The sequence below is a fragment of the Zeus faber genome, assembly GCF_960531495.2.
Source record: "Zeus faber genome assembly, chromosome: 1".
In the NCBI taxonomy this organism is placed as follows: domain Eukaryota; kingdom Metazoa; phylum Chordata; class Actinopteri; order Zeiformes; family Zeidae; genus Zeus; species Zeus faber.
In genome coordinates, this window is record NC_137193.1 from 37,298,319 (window position 1) to 37,322,318 (window position 24,000).

Here is a 24,000-nt window from a genome sequence, read left to right on the forward strand (position 1 = left end):
CAAATCATTATTATTAAAAAAAAAAAATACGATTTTTAATAACAAATGTGCTTTTCCGAGCACCATATGGTCTCACCTCCGGGCAGCGGGCAGACGCGGCTGCCGCAGCCGGATGAAAGCGCTCCATGTCGGCCTCACAGCTGGAGGTGTCGCCCCCAGACTGAGGGTCTTTGTGGGGCTCTGCCTGCTCCTAATGGAAAACACGTTGGAAAAATGTATTTCACTGCGACTGCAGATGGATGTTTTAAAACGGAATACCTTCTTTGGAACGAGCCTACATGGAGCATCAGAGGAATTTACCCAAACTAGGACGCACGACGGATTCTGCGTCGCATCAGTTTTACTGTCAAGGGGAAATATGCATAAAATACACTTCAAGTTTATTATCATCGCTTTTGCTCGGTTTTGCCATTTTGCACAGCAAAACGGCTCCACCGAAACTTTTTGGAAGTGCAGGAGTTCTCACTTGGACGCGCTTTGCAGTGGATCCGCTTTTGCCTGGAAACCAAATGCTGGAGCAGAATTTGGAGCTGGGGAGCTGAGTTGAACGATCCGTGGACGACACGAATGCACAATCTAGACTCATCAGCTTCCCCGCCATCAGGCCCCGGGGGTCAAGGCGTTGGAAACCCCGGTGTATTCGGGGCCCATGCAGGGTGGATGGAGCCGAGTTGGAAGAACATTCCTCCAGACGGGCGCAGATTTACGCGCCGGGGCTGAGCTTCCCTCGCCGCAGAGAGGATCCTTCACCGAAAGGATGCGCTGGGAACACGACGCACCCGCAAACACGTGAAAGCGGCTTGTCCCTGTTTTGTCTCCCGGTTCCCGTGCGATCGTCTCCACCCGCAGCCCCACAGCCCCACTCAGCCTACACTACAGCCTGGACCCACCAGCTTGGCTGTGCGCAATTAGCGCGTCCGCTGCACTGACTTTAAACCGCAGCTCATTGTTCGGGGTTGATCTCTTTTTTTTTTTTTTTTTGCGCTCAAAGGCAAATGATGGATTGACGCACTGGATATGAAGACACGTTTGATGACCATAGATGAGAGGGATTCGAAATTGAATGCGTTCGATTCGTTGTAACCCTCCTTTCTGGTCCCCGCCGCCTTGTTTGGAAAGACTTTCCAGTGTCGTCCCTTGATGGAAAGCAGGGACCGAACATCACAGAAGACGATAAGAAGGGAGCAGATAAGATTAGACTGGAAGGAGCCTGTTGTGAAACCGTCAATGGAAATCATTCCACGCCAAACCTTTTTTTTTTTTTGTCATTTTCCCTAAAATTGGAAACGCACAAAAAAAAAATGACACAAAAGAAAGGTTGAAACACCCAGGGGCCTTTTTTTTTTTTAAGAATGAAATGGTTTTTTTTGTTTTTTTTCTGATTTGTAACCCGACGCCCGGTTGCCCCATCGGACGGACTGTGTCGCCCCCTGGCGGCATCACACCGCAACTGTGGCATCTGGACGCGGAGCGCACTTGAAAAGCTCCAGGACGCGCAGCGAGTCCCAACGGGCGTTTTATCCCTGGTGTCAGCGGAACAGCACGGGCAGGAGATTAAGGGGCCGATAAACCATCGATCTTTTTGTCTAAAGGGCAGCGTGGAGACAGGAGTGAAAACTTTCCTGTGATAAAAGTGAGTGACACGTCTGTATGTTTTTTCCCTTTATTTCCAGGACAAGCACAAGGCACGGTCATGGGTGACAAGAAGACACGTCTCCTGCTCGGAGTGGTCTTTCTAGGGGTCATTTCAGGTAAGAAGTGGGTCCAAAAGATAGATGATGTGATAATGCTTATATACAATACATCTAAAAATACCAATAAAAATAGCAATAGATAGATAAAATGGCAATAAACAATACCCCCCCCCCCCCCCCCCCCCCCCAAATTAACTAAAATAAATAGAAAAACTGGACATATTGAGTTAACCCCCAAAAAAACAAGGAAATAAAAAAATAATGGTAATGTACAAACAACCTAAAAGCACAAAAAATGGGGTGGGGGGGGGGGGGGGTGGCAATATAAAATAAACCTAAGAATTAACAATGAACCTCTTTATCACCAATTCACATTCTCACAAAAATAGGAACTCGGCCTTGTATCGTGTACATGTGTTCCTCATACTCATCCTCACAGTTTTCTCTGCTCATCCCTTCTTCCAGTTTCCTCCACCCTCTCCCCTCCGACCATTGTGTCCAACCAGGAGGAGTTCCTCCTGCAGCCTCAGTCCGTGTTCAACATCAGCTGCACCGGGAAGCAGGCGGTGCAGTGGGTGGAGCCGCTGCCCCAGAATGCCCTGGTGGTCCCGGGGTACCTCACCTCCACCCTGTTCCTCCACAACGCCTCAGTGCTCAACACCGGCTACTACTCCTGCAGATACCTGACCACACAGGGTAGAGGAGAGGAGGAAGATGAAGAAAATGAGGCTGTAATCTACATTTTTGTTGCAGGTAAAAAAAAAAAAAAAAAAACTGTTGGTGTGCGTGATCAGTGATGGAAGAACTACTCAGAACTTTTCGGGTAGTAAACGTACAAATACCCTGACACAAAATGAATATAGGGAGAAGTGAAAGCCATGCCAGGGAAATGTCAATGTGGATTAACATTTCCACGTAAGTAAACATATATAAGTGCTCTCGGAAGTGCTTGCTCTTAAATGTACTCAAAGTATTAGAAGTAAAATTACTTGTCATATCCAGTGATATAACACATGTCCTCATATCCGGAATACAATTTCCAGTACAATACCATAGGGTATTATCATAGTCATTTACAAGGATGTAGAGCTGATGAATGCTAAACTAGCAGTTTGATAGATCCAGTCCGTGATTTTGATATACATCACACAAATTCAGATTCTTTTAAATACCAAAGTAACTTGACTGTGTTAGATATGTAGTGGAGTAAAAGTCGAAATTCTCTCAAAACGTATTCTGAAGAATGTACAGATACTTGAAAAATGTACGTAATTACAGTTACTTTCCACCGTTGTGCATGCCTCATTGAATTGGCTCATGTAGCCTCTTTGATCTATGTAACAGTTATGAGAATGCAATGAGGTTACAATCAGCTAATAACGCCTGTTGTTAGTATATTGTATAAAAATCTACTTTTCGATGAAAAGGCCACCACATTGTTGTGGATGTCATCAGATTGAACAGTAATATGACAGAGTAGGACAGGGAACGGTCTAGGAGGTCGGAGACCAGAAAAAAACTGATGCCACTGGAGTTTCTCTGACTGTGTCTTCATCTTGACCGTCTATTTGCTCTGCCAGATCCCACCGTCGCCTTCATTCCCGAGGAGCCAGCCCACCTGGTGGTCCCGGTGTTCGACGACGGGGTCATCCTCTCCTGCCGCGTGTCGGACCCAGAGTCCCATGTCATCCTGAGGAGTGTCTCCAGTGGAGAGGAGGTCCCCGCCCACTATGACGCCAAGATCGGCTTCTTCAGCGTCCTCCCTGTGGGCCAGTATCTTTGCGAGACCACACGGAGCGGCAAGACTTTCAGGAGTGACACCTACACCGTGGAGAACCAAGGTGGGTATGGTGTGTACGGATGGTCAGGTCTGAAGGAGGGGGTCAGGTCTGAGGAGGGGGTCAGGTCTGAAGGAGGTGTTTAGGTCTGCAGGAGATGTTCATGTCTGATGGAGGTGTCCAGTTCTGGGGGAAGTGTTCAGATCTGCTGGAGATATTCAGGTCTGAAGGAGATGTTCGGCTCCAGTGGAGAAGTTCAGGTCCGAACGAGGTGTTTTTCTGGGGGAACCAACCTGCGTCAGAACATCTGAGATGTAAACAGTGTCGGGCGGTCCGCTCTTCGAAAGAGTCATTTCAATTCTGCTAAACATTCGTCACAGCAGAATGTGACGCACACACACAAAAAAAAAAAAAAAAAAAGCTGTCACCTCTGGAACGTTTATCGTAACCTCCCAGCAAAACCGACTCTTTGAATATATTCACAGTGAAATATGAAGTTGCTGCGAGATGAACATCTGTGTAAAATACAAATAGAGGCGTGACGTCATGTCATCGTGGGAGGTGAGCTCACAGCACGGTGACTTCACATGCTAAAACATGTGTGTGCGCGTCTGTTTAATGTGTAATGAGAGAGAGAGCGAGAGAGAGAGAGAGAGAGAGAGCGAGCGAGAGAGAGATGAGGTCATTTAGGGCTGGGTGATAGGGCTGAAATATCACATCATCACATTACACTTTGGAAAATGGTGCATTTCCGTGTCCTTTATCATAGTGGATAATGTTTTTCTGATTTGTTAAATAAAGAAAGAAAGCACTAAAATATCAGCGTGACTATTGTAAAAACATGACACGGTTACTTACAAAAGCTCGACTGTACGAGGCGTTTATGTGTATCAGAAAACTAGGATTCTCAAATAAAAACTCACTGTAAAATGTAATCTCATTTTAGTGTCATCAGTTTGTGTTATTGTCATCAACTTAGACAAAGCAATGATGGTGATCATCTTCTGCCGTGGGGTTTTTCCATCCTGACCGGTGTCGTTGTTTGTTCCTCTCTACAGAGGAGCAGGACTTCCTGGTGGAGGTGAAGGCCAGCGAGGAGGCCGTGGTGGTGGGGGAGCCCTTCAACATCACCTGCGTGGCCCCTCCAGGTTCCTCGTACCAGCAGCGGTGGCTCCACCCCAGGAAACAGGTCAGGAACCCAGAAACCAGGGACGCATCACCGAAAATAAGGGTCAAACAGATTGTCAGTTTTGGAGAATATCAGTCACATCAGATATCAGATGTTGAAGAAAAAATACCTGATTTTGTACTTTTTTGAGACATAGCATCATGTCAGATGTTTCTAGTGGAGAATAATCCATCATTTGTCAATCATTACATTGTAAGTGTTACCGACAGTAAAAAAAAAAGTGACGTAAGTGCAATAACCCGCACCAAAACACACAGTTCCTTTGCTTTCTAGTCCTTCTCCTCTCTGAATGAAACTTGGGGCAGTTTCCAAATCCATTTTCAGTTATGGTCCTGCCACATGGCCCCCGTCCTTCCAGCACCGGTTTCCTCTCTGACCGGCGTCTTGTCGGCCCTCCAACTCAACATCCGAGCCTCGACTCTGGACATAAACAGTTTTAGACTTTAAACTTAGCAGCGGCGAGGAGATAATAACCCCCGAGGACGGCCGTCAGCGGTCGCAAAGTATGTGTCGGGGAAGCCGGAGCGGAAAGCGGCGTCTTTATTACGAGAGCTTTGGCCAGAAGGCAGGTTAGTGCCGTGAAGCCAACCTCTGTCCACATGTGGAGCCTGTGGACGCCGGGGCTAACGCTGTTTGTACGAGTTTGGGACAAATGGCTTTGAAGAAAGACGGCGCTTCAAAGCGAGAACAGATAGTAAATCACACGCCCCTCTTCATGACCTTGGGACGTGCTGTGCAGAAAAATGTTTCATGACCCTGCTGACTCTGAAAGAAAAAAAAGTTTCAGATGTTTCAATGTCTCAGGTCTGTAAGCCACATGTAGACTTTAATTTGTTTCCATTAAGAGTTAGTGTGTGTGTGTGTGTGTGTGTGCGTGCGTGGTGCGTGCGTCTGTGTCCATGTCCCGTGCAGCACACTGGGACAACACGTCTGTTTTAGTGAATGGGAATCCTCTAAGTCCTTTTCCAGAGGAGGAACACCGGCCTCTTGACTTTGGCCTCGGTTGCAATTACAGCCTTTTAAAAGCTTCTGTGATGCTGATTTATTTCCTCTGCTTGTCCAAGTGTTTAAACCATCAACCCTCACCAGCTGCCCTCCACACGCATCAAGACACTGAACCCGCCAAATGAAGAAGCATGAAGACAAATATCGCATTTCCCAAACGTTTTTTCCCCCCTGTGTCTGCTCCTCCGGCTCCATCTAAACCCTTGTTATTCTCGCGGTGTCACTCCGGTTCCCTCCAGGCTGCCGATGCCGTCCAGATCAAGCAGAGCTTCCCGGAGCGAGTCCTCTACACGCTGAGCATTGCCCAGGCCTCGTCGCGGGACAGCGGAGTCTACGAGTGCTCCGTCACCCTCTACGGCAGCGGAGAGACCCGGGCGGCCACCGTCGCCGTCACCGTGTTCGGTAAGGTCTCAGCCCGCGGCAGCGGAGAAGCTCGAAGAGGTTTCTTGTTCTTCGAAGAAAAAAAAAAAAAATCACGGGGCTCTGATGCTAGTGCCACGAGACTCCACGTTACTTGGAGCTGGTTCCAGATGGCCCAAATGGATGCTGGTCATTTAGAGAGACCCCCTGGTGTGCCGTCAATCTCAACTAAAGACGGAATTGGAGTTGCGTTCACCTGAGGAGAAGCGCCGGCCTGGTGCCACGAGGGGGCATTTTCAGTTGGATTGTCTGCCCCTCCAGTTTAACTTTCCTGTACCCCATAGAAAATAGCAAAAACAACAAAAATATTGGCCGAGGTACAGTTGTCATAGAGACGACACTCATAAAACACCTTATTTGAAGCTTGTTATCTGATCCGGTCCCTTTTTTTCCCGCTGCACAAACAGCATTCAGCTCTGTTCCGAGCAGCGCTGACAGCACTGACAGCGGACACCAGCTCCACCAATAAAGACGTGTTTGGACTCAGAAAATGAACGCGTACATCATGAATATTCATATTTTGCTAAGAAAATAAATCCGCTGGTCGTCGGGACTTTCTCGTCTCTTTTTTTCCTACCGGCCGAACAAAGCAATTTATTCAGAAATATTCGATTAAAACACAAGTGTTGTACCGTTATTCTCCTGCCGTGATGAGTTATAGCCTAGTCATTGTCTTCTTTTTTCCCACTAAAACCCCACAGTGGCTGCCAGTTAAATATGGTTATTATTTATATATATTATATTGTTCTATTTTATCCAAACTTCACGATTGATATTCGGATTAAAAAACAAAAAAACACAAAAAAAAACCCTACTCTGCTCTGCCTTTGAGCGTCTACCCACAGGATGACAATATAGCAGGATGGAGAACCTACTGTTTTACTATAGTTTTAAAGATTTGAGGAAGATTTGTCCCCTCGCCATTTTTAACTGCCCCCTGGGTCACTTCATCCTGGCTCTAACAATCGGCAACAATTGGACAAAATGAAACAGCCATTCAAGCAACCATTCAACATAACCTGCTTCATCTTACATTTATATCCTGTTACCATTTATTATCATTTATATATTTCTATTTTTCACACTTCTAGGTGCTGAAAGATACTTTGGTCAATATATTGTTTACATTCTTCTTGTTTGGTGAAGGTTGATGCAGGAAGTTCAAGTTCTGCTTCCATCGTCAGGGTTTGATTCCTATAGCAGTCTGTCTGGCTCTGCCGCACTCCTCCTTTTGGCGCCCCCTCTCCTCTCACAATTTTCTCTCCCTCTCTCCTCCTCCTCCTCCTCCTCCTCCTCCTCCTCCTCTCCTCTCACATCTTCCTCTCCCTCCTCCTCCCTGCAGAGGAGTCCTCCTTCGCTCTCCTGGACCACAGCGGCATCGGGGCCGTGGAGTTCGTCAGCCTCCTGGAGGAGACGGAGTTCACCATCCTCATCAACGCCTCCCCCGCCCCCAAGGTGACGTGGGTCAAAGACGGAGTCGCCATGCCCGAAAACTACTACCTGTTCAGCAAGACCAGCCACCTGGAGGGCAGCCGGTGAGATAGTAATTAATTAATAATAAATTATTATAATTATTAGAATTAATCTAGACTGCAAAATGGAACAATGTTACAATACCACAGAAATATGATAATCAATAATATTGTTCTGTTCCTGCTATTCCTAACTACTTCCTTCATATTAGTACTTTTGTGCTCATGTTGCCTGTTTTAATGTAATGAATGGTACAGTTTGGAGTATGAGGTTATTGAGGTGGTGGGAGGATCGATGGTGATGTATTTCTATGTTCCAGCTACCAGAGCGTCCTGACGCTGCGTCTGCCGCTCGAGAAGGACGGAGGAAACTACAGCATCGTGGCTCAGGCTGCTTCCCACCAGGCCACCTTCTCCTTCATACTGAAGGTCAAAGGTAGGAGACAGGGACGGATCGGAGGGAGGGATGGATAAAAGAAAGAGAAAGAAGAAGAACTCGAGACGTGACGCTCTATCGGTTGAAAGGAATAGGGTTAGGACTGAAGGAGGTGTGCTTGTGTCCTCCAGCCCCCGCGGCGGCGCTCTTCGCCCCGTCCTCCGCCCCCATGCTGCTACCCCAAGACGAGGAGATGGTGGTGGCGCTCCACGCGTCCTTCACGCTGACGTGCCGCGGGGAGGCGGAGCTTGCATGGGACACGCCCCACTACCAGCCGGCGCAGACACAAGAGGACAACAGCGGCCTGTTTGTCACCACCATCACTGTGGACAACGCCATGGCAACACACACCGGATTCTACACCTGCTACTACCGAGGGAACAGCACCGGGGAGACGGAGGAGTCCTCCATATACATCTACGTACCAGGTACCCGTCTGTCTGCCTGCCTGTCTGCCCGTCTCTCCATCTAACTGTCTGTCTGTCTAACGAGCAGCTAATTTCACTGATTTGATTCCTGTCCTGTGATTTGCTATTCGGTGGATCGTTGGGTTCAGACGTTGTTGATTAGTTGCCGTGGAAACCTGCACCTGATTGACCGTCCATCATTCAGCACATTCAGCATCACTCTTCTTACGTAATGTTCCTCCTCTTCCCCTCCCCCAGACCCGGCGGTGCCCTTCGTGCCGTCCCTCATCCCGTACAGCAACCACTTGTTGGCCAAACAAGAGGAGATGGAGATCCAGTGCCGTGTGTCAGACCCCGCCGCCAACGTGACGCTGGTGAACGCCGACACGCGGCGGGCCGAACCGAGCCGCTACGACCGCCACCGCGGCGCCGTGGGCGTGTTCCCTGCCGGGACCTACGTTTGCCACACCCACCTGCAAGGACTGGACCACTACAGCGAGGAGTACATTGTGCACGGCTTGGCAGGTGTGTGTGTGTGTGTGTTTGTGTGTACATACTGTAGGTGTGTACACAACATTTATGTTTTACTGTTAATGTAAAATCTATCTTATCTTACTTTACTTCCCTACCTTAAATTTCTTCATCTTACCCTTCTTGACATGATTTGTCTCTCATTTTCTTTTCTTTCCTTTTCTTACCTTAACTTTTTGTATCTTAGTTACTTTACCTTTCGTTTTCTTACCATACTTACTTTTCCTTACCTTACCTCTTTACCTTATTTATCTTGGCTTACCCTACCTCACCTCATAGTGTCTAAACAGCTACTTTAATCGACCAATTGTTAGAACAATTTATGAGAACAATCGACTACAAGCATTACTGATTATAAGATAGTGCCACCTTACCTCACCTTACCTTATTTACCTTATGCCTTACACCCTCTTCATGGTTACTGTTTGTCGTTTTCCCCTTTGTGATGCAGGCGGAGCTGAGCTGAGTGTGGAGCTGACGGCTGAGAGAACCGCTCTGCTGGTCGGAGAAACCATCGTGGTCCGCTGTGTGGCCCGGGGCCCGGAGATCCTGGAGGACCGCTGGAAATACCCCGGGAAGCTGGTCAGTCACGCGAGCGTCTCAGAGAAACTGAGCTGAGCGGCCTACCGTTGGTTTAGGAGAGTCAGAGCGGGGTGCTGTCGATGCAGTGTCAATATCCTGATTAGAGAATCGCACCGTCGTGACTTCCTGCTCTTAAAGGCTCCATTGGAGCAAAGTTCTCCAACGTTTTGAACTTATTCGACTATTCTACCAAAATGTACAGTCTGGTCCTGCTCCAGGGTCCAGCAGAAGCTCCAATGTTCCTCTTTGTTTTTCGCAGGCTGATCGAGGCTCCAAGTCGGTGCGTGAGAACAAGAGGGATCATGAGATCACCTACACGCTGACCATCCCTCAGGCCTCAGCCAAGGACAGCGGCCTCTACGCCTGCTCCATCACTGACATTAGCAGCAACCAGAGCCAGACCAAGGAGCTCACTGTCACCGTCTACGGTACAAACTCCTCATCCTCATGCACTCCAACCCTGCGGTGAAACGCCGCAGGGTGTTGACCCGCAGTTGACCACGTGAGCCCGACTCCAAAGATTTCCATCTCTGATGGCAGCAATCTCGTCTTTCTGTCCGGGCAGCGAGGCCATTTGTGAGCGTGTGGCCGGTGTTCGGCTCCCAGGAATCGGCGGAGCTGGACGAGGTCAGGGAGTTCAGGGCCGACATCCAGTCCTTCCCCAGCGGCAGAGTCACGTGGCTCAAAGATGGCCTCCCTCTCAATGACGTGGCGGCCGAGATCAGCACCAGCCTCCGGCAGCTCAGCGAGACCAGGTGAGTACTCAACGCCTGATTCAAGACCAGCTAGCTACAAGGCTAGTACTGATTTATTACTTTGACCAAAAAGTATTGACGATGTCTAATTAGAGCACGATAATCCACCGATTCATCAATTTCTTAACCATTAGGGACATCTAAGATGCTTCTCTGTTCCTTTTCATCGTCATAACTTGCATCTCTCTCTAATAATAATAAATAAATCTCTTTTTAGCGCACCTTTCAGACACAACATGCATGTTCGCAATAATAGAAGGCAAGGAAACAGTATTAATAAAAAAACAACAAGGAAAATGCATTCAATAAAAAAAGACAGATTTGGGTCATTCGTTTAGACCTTGAAGGATCAGAATCATTCCTCAGTGAATTATTTCCAATCATCATTACTACTACAAGTGCTAGTTTCAGGCCTTTTCAATCCTTCCTATTCATGATTACATGGCCTGTTTTCTTCACTGTGGTGTCTGGTGTTGGTCCTTCAGATACCAGAGCACCCTGACCCTGATCCGGGCGAAGCAGGAGGACAGCGGGAACTACACCCTGCGGGTGGAGAACGGCAACCAGAGCCGCAGCCACAGCTTCAGCCTGCGGGTCAAAGGTCAGCGACAGGAATGCTGGAAGCCCTTCATTACAGCTCTACCTTTATCTCCACACAACCACTCTCTCACAACCTCTGACCTTCTCTCTCTATCTGTCTCCCCCCCCCCTCTCTATCTCTCTCCCTCTCGTTCTCTCTCTCTCTCGCTGTCTCTCGCCCTCTCTCTCCCTCTCTCTCTCTCTCTCTCCAGTGCCAGCGGTCATTCTGGATCTGATGGACCTCCACCACGGCTCGACTGTGGGCCAGTTGGTGGTCTGCGTGGTGGGGGGGCATCCCGCCCCCGAGGTTGAGTGGTTCGTGTGCAGGAACATCAAACAGTGAGTCAATCTCCATCCGTCTCCTCCGTCTCCTCGGCAGATGACCTGATGTCTCTGACGCCTCAGCCAATCAAATAGACGACACAATGTGCTGTTTCTTTTTACGGGATGTGGATATTTCCTTGTCTCTGCTTGCTTCTGTTGTTGGATACATTGTTCTCACCGTGATCACAGGGGGTTTGACATGACGTTGATGTGTAGATCACAGGATCTGACTGAATGCCCCCTGTTAGGGACAATGCTTAAACAGCTGAGGGTCATCACATTGAAACTTACAGTTAATGTAAAGTACTGTTAAGTAGGTAATTTCTGATCTTATATCATGAGGAATTTTCTGTTACATTGTATATTAGGCTATACAATTATGATGTGTTAATGAATAATTTTAATGAAGATATGACAGTATGCGTCTGTCTGCCCTCTGTCTGGCTGGTTTGTCTGGTCTGCTTTGGTCTGATATACTGCGAGGTATATTTGGTCTGATATACCAAGGCCGTAAATATTTCCCCAGTGGCTAGTTTGGCAGGAGCTGAACTAGAATGGAGAAGTAAGACGACTCCTTCCCTCCACTAGTCTGGGGTCCACCTTGGGCAAGTGATAGTACCCCCTTAGCCCCCCTGCCTTGGGTCACGGGCTGGGCGAGGGGACTGGCGACCCTTGCCTGTACCTACACTCAAATGGACACTAGTCCTGAGTTGGTGTCGGCTAACCCCGCACCCGCGCATCGCATTGCATCGCACCTTCCATTTTGACATTTCTAAATACAAAAGATAACATTACATTCGATTACATTAAATGAGATGAGGCGTTCCTTTATTCTCTGCGGTTAAATTTAAAAATTTTTGTCAGCAGCGTGAGACATTCATGCTTAAGGCTGGATTAGTACCCCCCCCTCCCCCCCTACACACACACACCTGGAGGTCAGTCTAGGAGAGTAAGACCTGTGTGCTGTGTGTGAATGTACTTACACACACAGACACACACACACACACACACACACACACACACACACACACACACACACACACACACACACACACACACACACACACACACACACACACACACACACACACACACACACACACACACACACACACACACACACACACACACACACCAGGGTCCAGCTCTGGCCATTTTGCAGTGACTGAGTCAGTGTCCCCATTAAACACAGACCTTTTTTGGTTTAGTTCAATGGGGAAACGGAGTAAAATAAAATATCATTATTAAAACACAATATAAAACGCAATGTTTTTAATTTGTTTTATTTGGAGGAACGGAGCACAAAGACGCGCAGCGCCACAAATTGCTCCCTGCTCAAGAGACAAGGGTGCAAATTAAATAATTATCAAGATCAAGAGAATGGGTCAAGTTTTGTGTCATATTTCTGTGGAGCCTGACATAAAAATGAATGAATGAATGAATAAATAAATAAATAAAAATTCTCTCATCACGAAAAATACCCTTTCACACTCAGGGGCCCATGGGCACATACCCAGATTGCCCATATGGTAGATCCAGGCTTGCATTTGCTAATATTTTGCTATAATACCATAATTATGATGTGATGGGGATGGACATGTACAGTGTGCATTACCTCTTAATACATAATAATATGTTGGCATTGTTTCCACTTGTATGAATTTATTTGAGTGGGTTCAAACAAACAAAATGAAACATGCAAAATACGTTTCCGAGACACTACATTTAGAGACGCTCATTTATTTAGATGATTTTAAAGTTTTAACTGGAGATATTCCAGTGTGTCTGTGTTGGAAGAACTGACTCTGGGACATGTCAACTTTATTATTGATTATGATTCTTTTATACAGTAAATGTGAATCGTTCTCAGGTCTCCTCAACAGGCCAACCTGTTTAAACAAAACTATGCTTGATTTATCTCATATCCAATATTTTGAACTTTATCTATCCCCTCCCTAGTTGTGCAAACGACTCGTCCCAGTGGCAGCCCCTGCAGACCAACTCCTCTGAGGTGACTGTGGAGACCCAGCCGGACCACGATGACCAGCTGGAGAGTCGGGTGGTGTTCGGTCACCTGGAGGCCACACTGGCTGTGCGCTGCCTGGCCCGCAATGACATGGCCGTCGTGAGCAGGGAGGTGAAGGTGGTGGCGAGCAGTGAGTACACACACACACACACACACACACACACACACACACACACACACACACACACACACACACACACACACACACAGATACACACAACATCCAGCATTTATATCCCATCATGTTGATTCCTTTCACCTTGATGCACACACATATCACACATGTTCCTATATCTGGTGTTCACCGTATGGTATTCCCAGTATCTGATGTTCCTAGTGGTGATCCCAGTCTTCTGAGGATCTGGTGTTCCCATTATGTTGCTCCCAGTGTTCCGAGTATCTTATGCTCCCAGTTTTCCCAGTATGGTTTTCTCCGTATTTGATGTTCCCAGTTTTCCCAATATGTTCCCGTATATTTTTCCCAGTGTTCACGGTATGCTCCAGTGTGTGACTAGTCTCTCGCCCCACAGGCCCTCCATCAGAGCTGACTGTGGCCACCGCCGTGCTGGTTCTGCTGGTCATTGTCATCATCTCACTCATTGTCCTGGTCATAATCTGGAAACAGGTACCGTGTCCCCCACTTAAACACATTCACCCCTTCATCCTCACCCTGTGTCACCTTGCCTTCTCACTGTGTCACATAGTCACTCACCTGACTTCCTGTCTTACTGTTGAAGAAGAGGCCTCCCAGTGTTACACCTTTTCATGCAATTGAAAAATGAAGGCTTTTCCCAACCTTTGCGTCAAAGAAAATCAAGAAATGTACCTAATCCCATCAACGTTCCTGTTCAGAAGTTATCAAAGAAACAAGTAGAGCACAGAGTAGAGTAGAATGGTAGGTGCTCAAAGAGCAATGGGAAACAAACGTATAAGGGGGAAAAAAGATCCGCCCAAATAAGATAGGATGTCTTGTCTCGTCTCTTGTCTCGTCTTGGGCGTTCTAGGTTCTAGGTCGAAACAATTTAGTTTGTGGAGTGGCTAGAGCGCCTGTCAAGAACTTCTTTGGACCGATCCCTTTTTAAACTTGACTCTTCTGGTCTTTCGCTGGACCACAGCTGCTCCAAGCGCTCTTTTCCTGACCTGGTTTAGTGACGATTCCTCTCTTCCTCCAGAAACCTCGCTACGAGATCCGCTGGAGGGTGATCGAGTCCGTCAGCCCCGACGGCCATGAATACATCTACGTGGACCCCATGCAGCTTCCCTACGATTCCCGGTGGGAGTTCCCCCGCGACCGCCTGGTTCTGGGTAAGCGTTGTGGCCTCTCTGTCGGTCTATACTTTTCAGATGTACCATTTCTGGACTGAAGCTGGAGGTAAACTCTCTGCGTGTTAGCGCGTCGAGGCGTCGTGTTGAAGGATGGTTGTGTTTCCAGGCCGGATCCTTGGCTCGGGAGCGTTTGGGAAGGTGGTGGAAGGAACGGCGTACGGACTCAGCCCGTCGCAGCCCGTCATGAAGGTTGCCGTGAAGATGCTCAAACGTAAGTCCAGCGCGCAGCCTTTAAAAAGAAGAAATAGTCATTGATTTCATGACATTTTTGCAGTAATATAAGTGGGGGTTTTTTCCACAGAATTCCTTCCATGTGCAATTGCAATTGTCATAAAGAATCGGGATGTTTATTTAAAGTTAATGGTGTTAATGGTGTTGTGATGCTGCAGCCACGGCTCGCTCCAGTGAGAAACAGGCTCTGATGTCCGAGCTGAAGATCATGACGCATCTTGGACCTCATCTCAACATCGTCAACCTCCTCGGAGCCTGCACCAAGTCAGGTAAATAACACAAGTACACGACTACAGACTACACGTTACACAGTACACAGTATACAACAGAAAACACACACTTCATACAACAGTTGGGTTTATTTTCTCTTTTTAAATGATGGTCATGTGAGCCACACCTCACCACTCCTGAGTGTTACAGTAGACTACAAAAACACATACACACACACACAAACACACACACCTCTAAGTGGCATCTGCACACAGCTGTGCCGGTCGGAAGGTTATTTCTGGAGCCTGCTGAGCGTCTTAATGAGCTCTTTACCCCGTCTTTACGAGCGTCTGGTGAGGTTTTTCCTGCGGACCAACCCCACTGCGTGTCTCCTCCCCAGGTCCCATCTACATCATCACCGAGTACTGCCTGTATGGAGACCTGGTCAACTACCTGCACAAGAACCGAGAGAACTTCCTAAGCCTGAACCCCGAGAAGAGCAAGAAGAACCTGGACATCTTTGGCATCAACCCAGCGGACGAGAGCAGCAGGAGGTAGCGAGGCTCTTTGAAAGCAATGATTAGAATTAGGCACATTAGAATGTGAAAGGTTTGCAGATACACCAGAAATTCAACATGTAAGTTCAACTGAACTGAGCATGTTTCAACAGGTTTCAAACAGGCTTGACTTGTTGGCGGTCGCTCAAGTCCCAATAAGAAACTGCTCCTTGTTTGTGAAACCACAATTTCAGTTTCCACAACCACAATGTTTCCTTAATTAAATTACTTCTGCCAATCAGATGCACACTTACCTCTGCTTTTATCATTCTCTTTCAACTTTCAGGCTTCCAGCAGAACTTTAATGAATTTTTGAAGCTGCAGTAGCATTCTTCAATTCCCCTTTTGGATTAGTAAAGTCTCATGTTACCTTATTTTAACTTATCTTATGTCATCTTTTCTTATTTTATTTCATTAGTTCCGATCAGCAGCATTTCCAGTACACTGACACTCCTGTCATGTTATGGCTGACACTGCCCTCGGTGTGTGAAAGTGAGGCAAGCAACATGTGAAACACTTGAGTGGCCTTAAACGTGATTTACAGTTTAGTCGCCGCAAGCGAGCCGTGCGGCTCACGGCGTGTGCTCTACCAGGGGAGCGTGAGCATTAGAGTTGCGCGTTGCCGTGTAGATGCGGCAGCGATATACTCCTGAAAGACAGGGGGCACTGTGCACAAACCACCATGGGAAACTGAAAGAACTGCTGTAAACATTACAAAGAAGTCCTGAGGGAAGGATCTGAATAACTAGAAAAGAGCACTTAGTAATTAAAATAGAAAGTGTTAAATGTATGTATATCTATTATAATCAGTGCAGGGTTTTTTCATACATAGTTTTGATTTTGTGCAAATTGTCGGAGTAAACATTACCAAGAAGTCCTGAAGTATTAAAAGTCCAAATCTTTTGACAGAGACAGTCCTATCTCCTTCCATGAATTCAACGCCATCTGGTTATTTTTGTGTTCGCGCATGGATGGATCGTATAGATTGTACCTGTGGAACTCGTCGCTCAACCTTCCCGAAGGACACGGCGTGGAGTTCCAAAAATTGGGAGCGGCGCACCCACGCACCAAATAGCAGTGTGGCCCTCAGCGGCATAATGACGTCATTTATGGCGCGCACTAAACGACACATTGGCTGTGGCTCGAAAAGTATTAAATAAATGCAGTCCTGCCCGGACCTTACCATCAATATTGTACCACGTGAAGTCATCGCATGTAGATTTAAGGAATACAGACAAATGCTGCGGTTATATTCCTCGTACATAACCACACCCAGAGCCCTGTAGTAAGTTACTCCAACCCCCACCCACAACCCTGTAGTAAGTTACTCTAACCCCCGCCCGCTCTGTGGCTCAGGAATCGTCTGGGGCTTCTGGTCTTGATCCAATAGGGGCTGGAATTGCTCTCAGATTTCAGACAAATTCAGTTACTGGGAACCTACCTGCCTCCCCGGCCTCTCAGGGTCATCTCTGCTGATGGATGACTCAAACTGACCGCACCTCAAGCTGACCACACCATGACTCACTCTCAGACGCCATGTTGGACCCGACCGCACCCTCTTCCGAGCTCAGAGGGAATCTGAGGACACAGGGAGACCCAGAACCAGCCAGGATGTTTGGGCGGTCACTTAATTAGATTCGATTTGATATTACTTTATTCGTCTCCGAGGGGATGCGTAGGGGAACTAGACATCTTGCATTCAGAACACATAAATAAATAACCTCATATGTCGACATCTACACCCTTCACCTTCCCCTCGAAGTTGCTCGATGCCTGGACTCAATCACGCCCCCTTCCAATTCGCTACAGCGCACAATCATATGGAAGAGTTGAGAAGGTCGTCTTCAATAACCAGAAGAATATCTCACATCACCATATGCATGTACAAGCTTCCCAGATAACTATATAATCACCTTTTACGAAAGCTAACATCCAATCAGCAGCAGGTCGAGGGATTGATGGGCTTTAGATGTTCCACGTGGCCACGCCAGATTTGGAAAGACTTCTCCTTCCAATGAAAATAATATAATACATTTATAAATAAAACGCCTAAACCCGTCTCTTTCTCTCTCTCTCTCTCTTTGTGTGCAGCTACGTGATCCTCTCCTTCGAGGGAAAGGGAGACTACATGGACATGAAGCAGGCTGACAACACGCAGTATGTTCCCATGTTGGAGATGAGCAACTCCTTCAAGTACTCCGACCTCCAGGGCTCCAGCTACGACCGCCCTCCCTCGCAGAAAGGCTCCGGTGAGTTCACCTCCTCTCGGACCCAGGGCGCCGCAAACGATCCACTGTGTGGTTTTTGATGGACTATTTGATTCGGCGGCGTGGGTCCAAACATGGGGTCTGGGGACCCCCAGGGGTCCTGCAAATCGTTCCAGTTAAATTTGACCATGATTTAATTTAGAAAGATGTCGGCCCAAGTTGACTGCTTCGGTATGTTAACCCTAGCAGGGCCCAACACTGACTTACAGAAGTGATTGCCAAGTTGATTGCCAACCATGCATCAGCTTTTGGTTGCAAACAATTACAAAATGGCTGTTAAATTGTAATCGTTTTATAGTTGAGTGAGATCAAGATGGGTTGAGATGGATTTCTTTTCACATTTTTCGGGAACATTCTAGAGAACAGTGGAAAACAGCAAATAGGGGGTAGAGAGAGACAAATGGCAAGGCAAATGACCGCAGGCTGGATTCAAACCCGGGGTCACTGCAGGCAAGTTGTCCAGCGGTACGCGGGCTTATCCGGCTGAGCCACCAGGAGACTCCCGGAGCTAGATTTCTGAACAGAAGCCAGGATATGCTGCGACTGCACCAGGTGCTTGACGACGGCACCAAATCTACCAGCCCATATCGATCGGGCAACCGTTCCTGTCGAGCCCTGCCGCGCGTGCGATCATGGCGTCTTTTCCCCCCGGTCGCCTTCTTTCTCCATCCCTTCCTTGTCTCCATCTCTGGTCCGTCTCCTGCTTGGAGCTCGGTTCTGCGTCTCCCTCGGTGCTGGTTTCAGGCTGCTCCCGCACCCTGTCATTACAGGCTAATTGTAGCAGCCTGGCCTCTGCCTCCATTAGGAAAAGTCAGGTCGTTCAGCCGCTGCTATTTGCAGCTCAGCTGGGCCGCCGGCAGCAGCCCGCTCCCAGGAGAGGTCGTCAAAATGTGACGCTAAAAACACGTAATTCATCATACATCAACATTTTGACACATTGAATTAGGATTAATGATGGGACTCTCGTTGAATCCATGAGGACGTCACATCAAACATCAAATCCCTCAACTGGAAAATAACAGATTTACTGCAAAAGGAAGAAGGGAGGGACATGGGTGTCGACTCTACCTCTACTTTACCTCCTTCTACTCGACTTCTACTCTCCCTCTACTCTAATTCTAGTCTACCTCTACTGTACTCTACCTCCCTCTACTCTAACTCTACCTCTACTCCACCTCTGTTCTACTCTACTCTGCCTCTCTTCGACTCAACTCTAGATCTACCTCTACTCTACTCTACTCTACTCTCCTCTACCTCCTTCTACCCTAACTCTACCTCAACGCTACCTCTGCTCTACTCTCCTCTACCTTACTCTACCTCTACTCTACTCCATCCCCTTCTACTCTAACGCTACCTCTACTCTACTCTGCTCTACCTCGCTGCTACTCAACTCTAACATAGAGTACCTCTAACTCTACCTCTACTCAACTCTACTCTACCTCTACCTTACTCTGCTCTACCTCTCTGCTAAGCTACTCTACTCTACCTTACCCTACTCTATCTCCTTCTACTCTAACTCTACCTCTTCTCTACTCTACCTCCTTCTACTCTAACTCTACCTCAACCCTACCTCTACTCTACTTCTAGTCTACCTCTACTCTACTCTACTCTACTCCACTCTACTCTACCTCCTTCTTCTCTATCGCCTTCTACTCTAACACTACCTCTACTCTAGTCTACCTCTACCTTACTCTACTCTACCTCTCTGCTACTCTACTCTACCTCTACTCTACTCCATCTCCTTCTACTGTAACTCTACCTCTATTCTACTCTATCTCCTTCTACTCTAACTCTACCTCAACCCTACCTCTACTTTACTCTCCTCTACCTCTCTTCTACTCTACTCTAACTCTACCTCTAACTCTACTCTACCTCTACTCTACTCTACCTCCTTCTACTCTAACGCTACCTCTACTCTACTCTACCTCTACTCTACCTCTCTGCTTCTCAACTCTAACATAGAGTACCTCTAACTCTACCTTTACCGTACTCTACTCTACCTCTCTGCTACTCTACTCTACCTCTACCTTACTCTACTCTACTCTACTCTACTCTACTCTACCTCCTTCTACTCTACCTCCTTCTACTCTAACGCTACCTCTACTCTACCTCTACTCTACCTCTCTGCTACTCAACTCTAACGTAGAGTACCTCTAACTCTACATCTAATCTACTCTACCTTTACCTTACTCTACTCTACCTCTACTATACTTTATCTCCTTCTACTCTAACTCTACCTCTACTCTACTCTACCTCTACTCTACTTCTAGTCTACCTCTACTCTACTCTACTCTACCTTACTCTACTCTACCTTACTCTACTCTACCTCTACTCTACTCTATCTCCTTCTACTCTAACTCTACCTCTACTCTACCTCTACCTTACTCTACTCTACTCTACTCTATCTCCTTCTACTATAACTCTACCTCTACTCTACTTCTAGTCTACCTCTACTCTACTCTACTCTACTCTACTCTACTCTACTCTACCTCCTTCTACTCTAACTCTACCTAAACCCTACCTCTACTTTACTCTCATCTACCTCTCTTCTACTCTACCTCTACTCTACTCTACCTCCTTCTACTCTAACGTTACCTCTACTCTACTCTACCTCTACTGTACCTCTCTGCTACTGAACTCTAACGTAGAGTACCTCTAACTCTACCTCTACTCTACTCTACCTTTACCTTACTCTACTCTACCTCTCTGCTACTCTACTCTACCTCTACCTTACTCTACTCTACCTCTACTCTACTCTATCTCCTTCTACTCTAACTCTACCTCTACTCTACCTCTACCTTACTCTACTCTATCTCCTTCTACTCTAACTCTACCTCTACTCTACTTCTAGTCTACCTCTACTCTACTCTACTCTACCTCCTTCTACTCCAACTCTACCTCAACCCTACCTCTACCTTACTCTCCTCTACCTCTCTTCTACTCTACTCTAACTCTACCTCTAACTCTACTCTACCTCTACTCTACTCTACCTCCTTCTACTCTAACGCAACCTCTACTCTACTCTACCTCTACTCGACCTCTACTCTACCTCTCTGCTACTCAACTCTTACGTAGAGAACCTCTAACTCTACCTCTACTCTCCTCTACCTTTACCTTACTCTACTCTACCTCTCTGCTACTGTACTCTACCTCTACCTTACTCTATTCTAGCTCTACTCTACCTCCTTCTACTCTAACTCTACCTCTACTCTACTTCTAGTCTACCTCTACTCTACTCTACTCTACTCTACTCTACTCTACTCTACTCTACTCTACCTCCTTCTACTCTAACTCTACCTCAACCCTACCTCTACTTTACTCTCCTCTACCTCTCTTCTACTCTACTCTAACTCTACCTCTAACTCTACTCTACCTCTACTCTACTCTACCTCCTTCTACTCTAACACTACCTCTACTTTACTCTACCTCTACTCTACATCTCTGCTACTCAACTCTAACGTAGAGTACCTCTAACTCTAACTCTACTCTACTCTACCTTTACCTTACTCTATTCTAGCTCTCTGCTACTCTACTCTACCCTACTCTACCTCCTTTTACTCTAACGCTACCTCTACTCTACTTCTATTCTACTCTACAGGGGACTGATGAGAGATCAGACTTGATCTTAAATGTTGTCAATATAAAGACATAAAGCATAATATTTTGTCCATTATTTGATGTTTGTCTGTTTGTCTCACAGGTGTCACTATTCAACAGCATCGTCTGTTTTCCTCTTGTTTCATCTGTTTTCCAACGTGTGTTTTCCTGACGCAGACTCAGAAATGGATAACCTGCTTTGTGACGACAGCAGCGAGGGTCTGAGCACCACCGACCTTCTGAGCTTCACCTACCAGGTCGCCCGGGGGATGGAGTTCCTGGCCTCCAAGAATGTAAGTCACTCCCCCGAGCAAAGCACGTTTATTTAGACAGCGCGTTTCATATGCAAGTGCAATCCAAATTCAAGGCATAAAATACGTAAGTTAAATTATATCTGTATATGTGTATTTAGGTTTTTAATACCCAAAATAAACAATACTTACATACAGTATTGACCTTGTCATGAACATTTCAATACGCTGTGTTTGTAAAAAAATGAACTTTACATCGATATAAATACATATTTGTATATTATATGTATATATTGTATGTTATATTTGTATATTTTCCATCCAAATTGAAGATTCAAAAGGGATGAAGTCCTCTGTCGGGGCAGCAGCCTGGTTTGCTGCTTCCCATGAATCACCGCTGGCTGTAGACATTGTTTAGATGTGCTGTGCATGTCAAAATGACGGACCTGGGCCAAGTTTTGGTCACCCTCCATTGGCAGCGCCCGAGCGAAGGGGTAGTTTTGGTGACTTCCATCCACCGGTGGCCAGAAACACGTCGGTTCCGCTGAGGTCTCTGACCGCTGCGCTGCCTCGTGTTCCTCTGAATCCTCTGGTTAGCGAGGCTCTGGTGGGTTCCTGCTTCGCCCTCCATGATGACAGCTCCGCCAGCCAACAGCGCAGACTAAATCAGAGGTTTTATGCGATAAGGCCGCTCTGGAGAGAGGCCGGCGGCTGAATATAGCAGCGCGGCGTGGGCAGAATTACCGGGCTGAGACCTGTAGTTATTATCCCTGAATACCGCTGGCCAAGGCCGTGTTTACACAGAGAGGCTTCCTAAGGAAATATGAAATGGAATTATAAATGAAGTGCAATGAGCAATGGATACAGGAATAGATGTCTTCAGGGAATGTGGGGTGGGAAGCGACGGTTAAAATACATCAAACAGCGAGTTGGTAATACACGACTCTGTGAATGAGGAAGTAAATCCAAAAACAATAGCATTTGATCTGCCTGATGGACCGTCTTCTGTCCCTGCTCAGTGTGTCCACAGAGACCTCGCCGCCAGGAACGTCCTCCTATCGCAGGGAAAGATCGTGAAGATCTGCGACTTCGGTTTGGCCCGAGACATCATGCACGACAACAACTATGTCTCCAAAGGCAGCGTGAGTCTCCCCAGCCTCCCTACTGCTTCTTCCATTCAGTTCCCAGCTCAGTTGCTCATGCAGCGGGTTTCACGTTGCCTCGAGCAATGCTAATCAGGCTCCAAATATTAGTCGGGCGGCCATTTGGACTTATTGTTTACTATACGTTGTGTTGCTTTCTTAATCCTCAAATCTCATGACAACAGTTGATCATCACTCTTCAAATACTGTTTTCAAAGTGTTAATACTCAACGTTTCACTTTCAACTTCATTGTCCCGAGGAAAATGTTGTTGGATTTGAGTTTAAAATTGTGTGTATTTGTAAATACATATTCTACTTCGCAAGATAAATCCAGAACAATCTCATTATCGCGAAGTTAAAGTGTATTCAACGCAGATTAAAATTCGGGGGATTTTTTAGAAACGCTACAGCGCTTTGTCAGGAGATTGTTCAAAATGGCCGCCTTCCAAGTGTTTCGATAACCTAGCAGGGCAGCGTGATGCAGCCCCTTCCGCTCCCTATGTGACTCTTACATGGAGACAGAAGTAAAAGGAGACATGCATGTGTGCGCGTGTTGCAGACCTTCCTGCCAGTGAAGTGGATGGCTCCAGAGAGCATCTTCGACAACCTGTACACGACGCTCAGCGACGTCTGGTCCTACGGGATCCTGCTGTGGGAGATCTTCTCTCTGGGTGAGTTTCTATCGGGAACACACACACACACACACACACACACACTCACACACACACACACACACACACACACACACCTTATCCACTGTGTGAGGTGAGCGTGTGAAGGTGAAGCAGTTGGTGTTCAGTGCCTGATGGTGTTTGTGTGCTTTTCCAAGGTGGAACCCCGTACCCCGGCATGGTGGTGGACTCCAGCTTCTACAACAAGATCAAGAGCGGATACAGGATGGCCAAACCTGAGCACGCGCCCAGTGACGTGTAGGTGACGGCGTTCATTGACATTCAGATCAATCTGTTATTAAAGGTTGTATCAGGAGGATTTTCACTGCCTGGAACCACAGACGGACGGTAGTCCTTGGAAACAACCGTTAATAGGCACCAGACACTGAAACCCTGATATCTGCCTTTCAGTACTACACATGCAATTCCTCTTGGCCGTCAATAGGCGTCGGTATTTCACGAAAAGCAGTAAATCTTAGCGGTACAACGTTTGAGCCGAGTCGTAGTTATGCAGTCAATTCTAACTCTGCGGTGACAAAGTGCTTCGGA

At 47.0% G+C, this 24,000-nt stretch overlaps 1 protein-coding gene across 1 annotated transcript in view; it reads left to right on the forward strand.

Moving 5' to 3' along the window:
• pdgfra (platelet-derived growth factor receptor, alpha polypeptide) overlaps positions 1 to 24,000 on the forward strand; it is a 28,819-nt gene that overhangs the window by 427 nt on the left and 4,392 nt on the right. Inside the window, exons 2-26 of the mRNA XM_080010991.1 lie at positions 1,674 to 1,751; positions 2,160 to 2,447; positions 3,275 to 3,535; positions 4,531 to 4,661; positions 5,906 to 6,068; positions 7,429 to 7,621; positions 7,879 to 7,994; positions 8,126 to 8,422; positions 8,660 to 8,926; positions 9,384 to 9,514; positions 9,774 to 9,942; positions 10,080 to 10,269; positions 10,755 to 10,870; positions 11,061 to 11,187; positions 13,132 to 13,328; positions 13,729 to 13,823; positions 14,371 to 14,503; positions 14,631 to 14,735; positions 14,914 to 15,024; positions 15,366 to 15,519; positions 17,614 to 17,771; positions 21,564 to 21,679; positions 22,657 to 22,779; positions 23,340 to 23,451; positions 23,610 to 23,709. Of these exons, the coding sequence (XP_079867117.1) occupies positions 1,694 to 1,751; positions 2,160 to 2,447; positions 3,275 to 3,535; positions 4,531 to 4,661; positions 5,906 to 6,068; positions 7,429 to 7,621; positions 7,879 to 7,994; positions 8,126 to 8,422; positions 8,660 to 8,926; positions 9,384 to 9,514; positions 9,774 to 9,942; positions 10,080 to 10,269; positions 10,755 to 10,870; positions 11,061 to 11,187; positions 13,132 to 13,328; positions 13,729 to 13,823; positions 14,371 to 14,503; positions 14,631 to 14,735; positions 14,914 to 15,024; positions 15,366 to 15,519; positions 17,614 to 17,771; positions 21,564 to 21,679; positions 22,657 to 22,779; positions 23,340 to 23,451; positions 23,610 to 23,709 (3,911 nt within the window). The 5' untranslated portion in view covers positions 1,674 to 1,693. The remainder of the gene's footprint in view (positions 1 to 1,673; positions 1,752 to 2,159; positions 2,448 to 3,274; positions 3,536 to 4,530; positions 4,662 to 5,905; positions 6,069 to 7,428; positions 7,622 to 7,878; positions 7,995 to 8,125; positions 8,423 to 8,659; positions 8,927 to 9,383; positions 9,515 to 9,773; positions 9,943 to 10,079; positions 10,270 to 10,754; positions 10,871 to 11,060; positions 11,188 to 13,131; positions 13,329 to 13,728; positions 13,824 to 14,370; positions 14,504 to 14,630; positions 14,736 to 14,913; positions 15,025 to 15,365; positions 15,520 to 17,613; positions 17,772 to 21,563; positions 21,680 to 22,656; positions 22,780 to 23,339; positions 23,452 to 23,609; positions 23,710 to 24,000) is intronic.